Source organism: Lipophrys pholis, assembly GCF_963383615.2.
Source record: "Lipophrys pholis genome assembly, chromosome: 1".
Lineage (NCBI taxonomy): Eukaryota > Metazoa > Chordata > Actinopteri > Blenniiformes > Blenniidae > Lipophrys > Lipophrys pholis.
Window position 1 is genome coordinate 20,941,883 of NC_137635.1, and position 8,955 is coordinate 20,950,837.

General features: G+C 41.3%; 2 protein-coding genes across 5 annotated transcripts; both read right to left on the reverse strand.

Annotated features, from left to right (window-relative positions):
• Positions 1-906: 906 nt before the first annotated feature.
• Positions 907-5,310, reverse strand: syt5b (synaptotagmin Vb). 2 transcript variants are annotated; one of them, XM_080482431.1, is made up of 9 exons: positions 4,878-5,310; positions 3,835-4,044; positions 2,938-3,113; positions 2,766-2,864; positions 2,454-2,621; positions 2,148-2,315; positions 1,946-2,063; positions 1,719-1,852; positions 907-1,620 (listed from the first exon to the last, which is right to left on the reverse strand). In XM_080482431.1, exons 2-9 carry the CDS (start codon positions 4,037-4,039, stop codon positions 1,411-1,413), a joined length of 1,278 nt encoding a protein of 425 aa, XP_080338557.1. In that variant the 5' UTR covers positions 4,040-4,044; positions 4,878-5,310; the 3' UTR covers positions 907-1,410. The 2 variants fall into 2 exon arrangements, with proteins under 2 accessions (XP_080338557.1, XP_080338558.1); XM_080482432.1 differs by having other exon boundaries at positions 952-1,620; positions 1,946-2,060; positions 4,878-5,074.
• Positions 4,878-7,935, reverse strand: LOC308121381 (ferritin, lower subunit). Of its 3 annotated transcripts, none has more exons than XM_080482584.1 (5): positions 7,867-7,935; positions 7,205-7,308; positions 6,968-7,114; positions 6,761-6,886; positions 4,878-6,655 (listed from the first exon to the last, which is right to left on the reverse strand). In XM_080482584.1, exons 2-5 carry the CDS (start codon positions 7,304-7,306, stop codon positions 6,506-6,508), a joined length of 525 nt encoding a protein of 174 aa, XP_080338710.1. In that variant the 5' UTR covers positions 7,307-7,308; positions 7,867-7,935; the 3' UTR covers positions 4,878-6,505. The 3 variants fall into 3 exon arrangements, with proteins under 3 accessions (XP_080338710.1, XP_080338712.1, XP_080338711.1); XM_080482586.1 differs by having other exon boundaries at positions 6,108-6,655; positions 7,798-7,922; XM_080482585.1 differs by having other exon boundaries at positions 6,108-6,655; positions 7,427-7,909.
• Positions 7,936-8,955: the final 1,020 nt, after the last annotated feature.

The window sequence follows — 8,955 nt, forward strand, 5'->3', positions numbered from 1 at the left end:
CATGCACGTGTGAGGAGTTATTAAAACTACACAACTACTTGTCATAAATATAACTCAACTAAATGCATTTTCAGATATAAATTATCCACTGAAGGCATTCTTATTCAGTAACATGAATTTACACGCAACTGTCATAGATTCATACATCAATTTGGCCCTCTGCTTGAGAGAAGTACTCTTTTTATGGCCTGCACTATGATTAGAGTTGCTCATCCCTGCTGTAGAGGATGGCAGTGAGACCAGCTATGTTGTATTGTTTCGAGATTGGCACTGAAGCTGTCGAGGCTTTCAGTCACAAGTGACTCCTTGTATGTTTTACAAATTTACATGAAGATAAAGTTATTTTGTTCTGTTTGTAGTTTTGTTGCACAGCAGATCCTCAGAACCATGAGAGCAATGTGGATCGATTATCTTTTATTGACAATAATGCTCTCATATTTGCTTGATATGTGTCATGGAATTAGGAAAAACTAAATGATTGATGTTGAAAGAGCAAAATGACTTAAATTCACCATGATAGTTATTTCATTTCATGAATGGCTAAATAAACTATTATACTAGTTATATTATCCTTATCCTTTACAATGCAGGAGTGCATAGAATTAGCGGGAATCCACCCCTAAAAAACCATCTCTGTTTGTACAGCTAACTTGTTTGAGAAGTCCTATGTTGAATGTAATGTAAACAGTAAATTCACCTTTGATCTCTCATGTAAAGTCACATGGAGTGGAAAAACAAATGAACAGCAACACAAAGATTCCCGTGGGCTCACCACCCTCAGGGAAGGTTCTTAATCGGTGCAATGTGATCTGGGTGACGGTGCTCAGACTGCCACCCCCGCGACCCGGAAACGGATAAGCGGGAGAAAATGGATGGATAGAGGGAACAACACAAAGAACAGAAATTGGATTTGCATTCAGTAAACATAAAGAATGAAGGAAAGCCTGATGTGACGTGAGATGTCCACTGAAGGTTTATTTCAATTTATCGGGACTCTGGTGCATCACAGAGATACAAAATGCGCAACAAAAAGGCTCAGCGTCCATAACATCAGATATAGAAACTCTATCATGACGTCAGACCTAAAAATCTGAGTTATTCTGTGACTCATTCTTCTATACATCCACATTTACAAAGCATACACACAAAAAATGCACATTTACAGGAATGTGTTTCCCAAGTACTGTACAGATACAGATTCATTATGGTATAGGGGAGTAAATTAGGGAAGTTGAGGTTTTCAGAACAATCAGATATCAAAAAGAAATGTCTGTACATCACACATGCTCAAGTACACACCTACACACACACAATGAAGTATCAGGAACGAAACAAAAAGGTAAATAAATCAGGCAGTTAGAGGAAACATGAAGTTTAACATTAGGTTACATGGCAGCGCCCGATCCTCCTTTAACGGGGTTTTGCTTTGACTGCTGCGTCGACTTCCTCCTCCGGCAGGAGAGTGTGCCACTGGGCCACTGGGCGTCTGGGGTTGGCGAGCATATCCGACCAGTGGCGCAGTCCGACTCCTGTAGCTCCGTAGCCCATGAAGGTCTTTCCAATCGGGTCGTTGCTCCCCAGTTTATCATAGTCAAACACTGTGATGACCACCTGCACTTTCTGTGAAAGAAGAAGGAAAAGTATCTTATATCTTATCCAATCGTCAACCCCCCCCCGGATTATCTTCATCATTGGCTGTTCATACGTGTAAAACCCACCTGTATTTGCTCAAAAGGGACTTCAAAGCTGAAACTCTCATTAAAGTAAGGATTGAGTGTGTTCTTCTTGACTGTTGTTTTCTTCTTCTTGATCCGCTTCCCATTCTGTTGCAGAACAATCTTCACATATGGGTCTTACGAAAGAAGAATAAAAGGTGAGATGTGTTTCATGTGACTCTTTCACCTCCTTGTTAGACTTGATAATCATTGGCATCCTGCTCAGGTACCTGATAAGCCACCAACATCCATTTTCTTAAGATTTTTCGCCTCCATGATGTTCACGGTCAGTTTTCCAGCAGTTGGTACATATCGTAGAGAAATGCATATATCTCCCAGTTTTTCCTGCTGGAAAAAATGTTTTGTGATAATTTTCATACAAAACAATTCAGAAACTCATTCAGTAAGTTACAAGGTGCTATATTTTCATACATCTTCCTTCTCGCCACTCTCCAAGTCCCTCCATTGTTGCATCGGCTGGCCCAAATCAACGCTGTTCATGGGAATCTTTATTTCGCCGATCATATCGTGCTTGGAGAAACGATCAAAGTCAAAAACCTGTAACACCAATGTCTTTCCACCCAACTCGGCATATGGAATCTAGAAAGAGAGTGTAGATGTTAGATTTGTGATATGCAGTAGACAGTTTCAATAACTACCTAAATATCCAGAAGATCACAAACAACACAGAGGGGCAACTACAAACATGGAGATATGCACAACAAGCAGGTGGGGTACCTTAAAGATGAAGGTCTCGTTGAATACGGGACAAAGGTTTTTGCGCTGAACCTTGGTCTCATACTTCTTTTTTTTATCTGGCAACAAAAACACTTTGACATAAGGGTCTGAAGTTCCCCCCATGTCCATAGCAGCCAGGTCCTGAGCCTGAAGAATGCCCACTATGAGCTTGAGAACAAAAAGAGACAACAATTGTCAGGAAGAGAAGACGAAGACAATGTGTAGGTGCTCTCAATTCCTGTCTTTAACTTTGGATTCTTATTTTCGAGTCTCGATAATCTTCTTGTTTTTTGTTTTTTTTGCATTACCAACCTGGGAATCTGTAAAGTTGTAGTCCAAAGAAAACTCCAGCTTCCCCAGCTTCTCCTGCTCTTTCTCCTCTTCCTCCCCTTCCTTCTTCACCTCCCCCTCCTGAAAGACACAGACGTCAGTGCCCTGAAATCCTCACTCAGATCTGAAATCAGGACATTCATTAATGCTTTACCTTCTCGCCAGCCTCTCCTTCACCTTCCTTTGCCTTCCGGCGCCTGCCGGCCTTCCTCTCTCTCACTTTTTTAGGCTTTTTCTTTTTCGCGAAGCATTTTTTAAAAACACAGAAGACGAAGCATGCCACCAAAGCCAGGACCAACACAACGATGGCTCCCACTGCCCACATGGGAACTGCAAGTTGAAGATGAGCACACGAGTGAACATATCGAGGGGACAGGTTGGAGCACATCCTACAATTTTATCCACAATAGTAACATATTAAACACAAAGACATAAATGAGCCATGCTTTCTCAGGAAAATAACCAATACAAAATTAAACTCTAAATTTGAATACAACTACAAACAACAACTTCAACACCAAAGGCTTTATTAACGCTTGCTGAGCCTTAACATCAGCTGAAGCAGAGATAAAAAAAAAAATCGACTTTATTAATTGTTTATAAAATCTGAACCATGAAATGTTGAAGTGTAGGGAACAGAGCCAAAAAATGTCATCTCAAATATCAAATAATGGGTTCTAGTGCTTTGACACCAGAGCGACTGGAACCTCAACTTCAACTTTTTTAGGCTCTTATCTCTCGACAGTTTGCGGCGCAAGTGTTTGGAAAGATAATAACACTCATTCATCGGGGAGTGGCCGTGAACGACCACAGCTCCAGCTGCAGCTCCTCATTAGGTGCTTTTCTCTCAGAATCACGAGCCGTCGTCGTACATTTAAAGGAGAATGATTGTGGTGTACATTTGACTTCTCTTTTTATTTCTATAAACTCATTCTTCAGTTTGTGTTGAATTCGACCAAAACACAAAACATATTCCTGGACATGGTTTTCCAGCAATTAGACTCAGCCCTGCGTCACTGTGACCACGTCGGACGCTCTGGGAATGTCTTACTTGGCAGATGAGTCAGTTCATTCATGAACTTGTCTTTCATGTGGTTGTAATCGTGTCCGGGGTGATGCTCTGTGTGCGTGTGTTCGTGATGTTCGGAGTGAGAGTGCTCGTGATGAACCGGCTCTGTCGCCTCTTCCGACTCAGGCTCAGGCGGCTCCGCGGCCCTCCGGACCCGGACCCGGACCCCGGTACTGACCAGCCTCATGTCAGCTGTGAGGAAGAGGAGAAATTCAGGGCAGTTGTTCACATTTCGTTTGCCTGCTCGTGCTCCCGGGACGAGTTGGCTGCCACCGCCAGTGGGTAGCACAACACCACATGCACGCCATGTAATCCTTGTGTTCATGTGTTGCGGTACAGTTGAAGAGCATGGGACATCTCTAAGCCAGATGCTCAACATGGCTGACCCTAATCCCTCTGTTACTCTCATACTCCGTCAATTCCTCCATTCCATAACCCACGCTCTCTCACTCCCACGTTCATCCCATCCCCATTTTTTTCTCTCGCGTCACCGTCTCTGCTGGGGACTGGATTAAACTCCAGCACTACAATATTAATCCAAAATCCCAGATTCTCTGAGCTTTAATAAATAGGGGTTGGTGTTTTCCCTTCGTTCTCCTCACCCAAATTCATTTGTCTCTTTTAGAAAGTCCCCTGGGATGTTAAATGTTTTAAGAATTTCCTACATTAAATTCAATTAAATAAAGCACAAAGAATTACTGAAAAGATTGCCACTCTAGTTTACATCTGAATAATTTTCCACATTATCTACAATAACAACACAAATAATATTTTGAGTATCTAATATGTTACATGTTAAACATCAATACTCTTGATGGCAACTAACGAAGGACAGGATTCTGATTTGAGAAAAAAAAAAAAAAAAATTACATCACATCACACTGTTACAAATAAACATTTGTATATTTCTAATTTAGAATGCAATCTTTTTCTTTTTTTTTTTTAGCTCTCAATTAATTTTGTTGCACTGTATTGGTCTTAAAAGTGATCACATAAAAAATGCCTTAAGTGCTAAGTAATCTTACCTGTTGATATGTTCCTTTAATTCCCTTTATACCGGACGTCTGTCCCAACAACTTTTAATTTTGAGTGCAGTTCTTGTCTCTTCCTTCCCTTCTGGCTTGTAGGAGCCCTCACACTCATACAGCTAGAAATCCTTTAGTTTCCCGTTGGCTCCGACTGACAGGCTCTCTGCAACCCTTTCTATCAACACGAAAGCACTGACAAATCACTCGAGTAGTGCTGTCATTTAATCCCCCCTACCCCTCCTGCTGATATTAGAAGGCTTGGCAACACATCTGTTGCTTTATATGTGGCTGAAGAGGCATAAAAACCCGTCGCTCTCGTTTTTTGGGAACATCACTGCTGTGTTATTAATTCTAACACGTTGAGAAATTGAAGACGGTTTCTCGCCGAAGGAGGGAAAGTGTTCATTACATTGATGGCAGCATTGGTTGTGTTTATCCATTAGACTGAAGAGATTGTAGTGCACCCAGCTCTTTACTAATCCCCTCAGCATAGCTCGACTCGCAGCCAATCGTCTATCAGTGACAGTGGATATCCCACCGTCCCCGTCCCTTGGCTTACTATTGTACTGTACACAACACATAGTTTCATCTAGAGCGCTGTGGGAGAAGTAATCCCCAGGCACGGTGCCACATGTTTGCGCCGCCACATCTGGAGATCTCTGTGGCCAATCCCTGTCGCGCAACAAATTACTAGTGTTTCCATACTGAACTACAGAAGGAAAACAAACGGCAACTACATTGAGTTACTTTCTGCCAATTAATACATTGCGTCTGCATGATATTCCATTTTAGTCTTAATAGCTCACCACTTACATTCTCGCAGTTTCCTCAATTTATAATATGAAAGATACTTGCGTTTCATGTTTCAATGCAGCATAAGTATTTTTACTAAATTGTAGGCATGATCACTACAACACAGCTGAACCATGAAAAGCACTTATGTTTTCCTCATGGTGATGCACCATTATCAGAGTGCTGCAAGTGCATGTTATCTTCGCTGAAACGTATAATTTGCATGACGCAGGGAAGACATTTTCAACCGCAAGCGCTCCGTTAGCTCTATGTCAAACATTAAGCGCCCACCCCACAGTGAGTAAGCAAAGTCTCAGCGTTATCTTTACAATGTTCTATAGGAGCAGACGCAGCAGTGTCCTCAGACTGTATCAGGTGACTGAACAGAAAGTTTCTCTGTGAAACCAACTTAAAAAAAAACAAAACACAAGATGTTATCAGCATGATCCCTCTTTAATGGATTTATTAAATATTTTTATTCCTGATCTCAATATTTTTGAACATGTAAAGATTATACTCACTTTTACAAAATTGTTTGTAAATGTTGACACCTGACATTGGAATGCATGAAACATGAGATAGCTTAGTCCAGATGAACGCGGGACTCGCATTAATAAACAGCTTAGGTAAGTGTCAGTTCGGAACACCATATCACCGACTGGTATTTCCACTAGTTGAGGTATTTCCTGGTAACTTGGACTGAATTCCTTTTTGTACCAATAGCAGAAGGTCTATGTAAACTGAAAATGCTACAAATGATCATTTTAACGGAAACAAAATGCTTTCTTGTAACTTCATAAAATGTGGAGTTGACATCACTAAATTGCTGACGTTTACAGAGTGTGTTTATCAAAGAGGTATTCTCCCATAGGACCGTGGGTCTCGGATCCAGTGATGCGCGTCAGGCTGCCGACGTAATCGCCCAGCTTCTTGATGGTTTCATGACTGTCGGAGAGGAAGTGCTGCTCGAGGAAATCACACAGCTAAACAAAAAGAAGACGGAAAGATGCGTGAGCAGCAAGACACAGGTACTATTTTATCAAGTTATGATTTAAAGACCATCAAACCTCATTTCATGGTAGACTTACATGTGGATCCGTGTGGCTGCCCGCTCTGCGATGCACATCAAGCACACACGCATTTAGGGACTTCTGGTACTCCAGGGAAAAAGACATTGCGTCCACGCCACCTCTCCAATCCTCTCTGGTTGGTTTCTGCAACACAAAAGTTGATACTTGAATAGACTCACACAGCAAGAAAAATACCCATCTCAACGCAAAACAATTGGGTCTTACAGCAATGGTCTGAAGCAGAATTCGTCCTCCTCTCATGTTCTGGTACTCCAGCAACTTCTCAGCTTGTTCCCTCTCTTTCACCGAGCGTTCCAGGAAGAAACTGGAGAACTTTGGCAGAGCAACATCGTCCCTGTCAAAGTACATCCCCTAAAAGAGACAAAGAACACACAGATTCAGCAATATGAATGTTAAAGAGACCAATAAAGAATACACAGAGTACTCGTTTAGTAAGCATACCAGGGAGAGGTAAGTGTAAGAGGCATTGAGCTTCAGGTTGATCAGTTTATTGAGGTCTCCTTCGGTGTCGGAGTGGAGGTTTTGTCTCACCACAGACTGCATCTCTAAAACACGAAAACAAAATCAGCATTAAGACAGATGAACAATTCAGGTCTGGTATAGCCCCGACAAAGCGAGAGAAAAAAACAACTCCCATAAACACAAACTTGAAGGAAAGCTCACCTCTACTTGCTTGAACTAAACCGACGGACACGTTTTTGTTCACCTTGTGGAGTGAGCTCCAATTTGCAGCCGATATTTAAGAGCCGAGTGAGACACCAGCCCCCCTGAAGTCATGTGTCCAGGTGGGCTGTCCCGTATCTCCACACAGGTGGTTAAAGAGGCTATAATTGACGTTTAAATACCACCGAGTTCAACTTGATCATCGAAAGCACTTCGAAACAAGACAAACTCAAACACACTTGTGACTAGTTGTTATGAGATTTTTTAGATAACCTTAGCATCAGTTAGCTCGTGAATTAGCACTCCTATCAGCACGACACAAACATGTTTGATCGCCGATCAGATGCCACCTGCTCCTTCGTGCAGCTCACCTTGCGTGTGGAGGTAAAGTCAATCCACTCAGAAAGAAATGAGAGTTAAAAGTAGCAGATTAGACTCACTTGTTTACAAGCCACGACGCAACGACCCCCACTTTATTGTGTCCTCTTCTTCTTCTATCGGCTCTCTGAGGCGCAAGCAAGCTTTTAGTGCATACCGCCACCTACTGCGCAAGAGTGGCATTTTTTTTTGTATTAGTAGTAGTAGTCGTCGTACATTTTCCAATGTAAATGTCATCTTCTACCTGTGGGAGCGTGTTTTTCTTTTACAGTCCATAAACGCTTGGAGAATTATTAATCAGCCTAGAATTACCTGTGGGATGCATGTCTGTAAATGTCTTCACAGGTGAAACTCTGCCTTGGAAATATTTGTATTTTTATTTCATATTAGTAGGATATTTTAATTTGAGTTCACTGCCAGACTCTTACATTTATCACTGTTACCTTTCATTTCCTCTTCAAATCAAACTTCACAGAGCACTTTTCAGACATTGTATTATGTGCTTTACATGTTTGAAATAAAACATAATAAAAGACCGAAAAACCACAATACCCCCCCCCCCCCCCTCCACACACACACACACACACACACACACACACACACACACACACACACACACACACACACACACACACACACACACACACACACACACACACACACACACACACACTTTATCTTTTAATTAGTGTCAGTTCTTCCTTTTTCTGCTTCTTACTTCTTCTTTTTAGTGAAGAGCATCAAAAATAGTCTATTGAGCTCAGAGTGCAGGTTATTGTTTTATACAAAATGGTATAGGTTTTGTTCTACAGTAAGAAGAGATTATCCTTTATTGATATATATAGTTGCAGGAGTGGCAAAATAAATAGAGAGGAGAAAGAAGGTGCTGTAACAGCAATGTAGTATGATAAAGGTCAAAGCTACTAAAACTAAAAAACAAGAGACTCATTAGAAGTTTTCCCGTATTTGCATAACTTTAAGCATTGTTGAGCTGAGCTGTTTCACTGTACAAGTTTCAGTTCCCAAAAGTGATTTAAACCAAAGTTAAATTAAATGTAACAAATCTAACTGCAAAATGGAAACATTCATAGATATATGATGTTCAATCTCAGCACCCCTGCATGATTTCTCACAAATGGTGCTGAAAACTA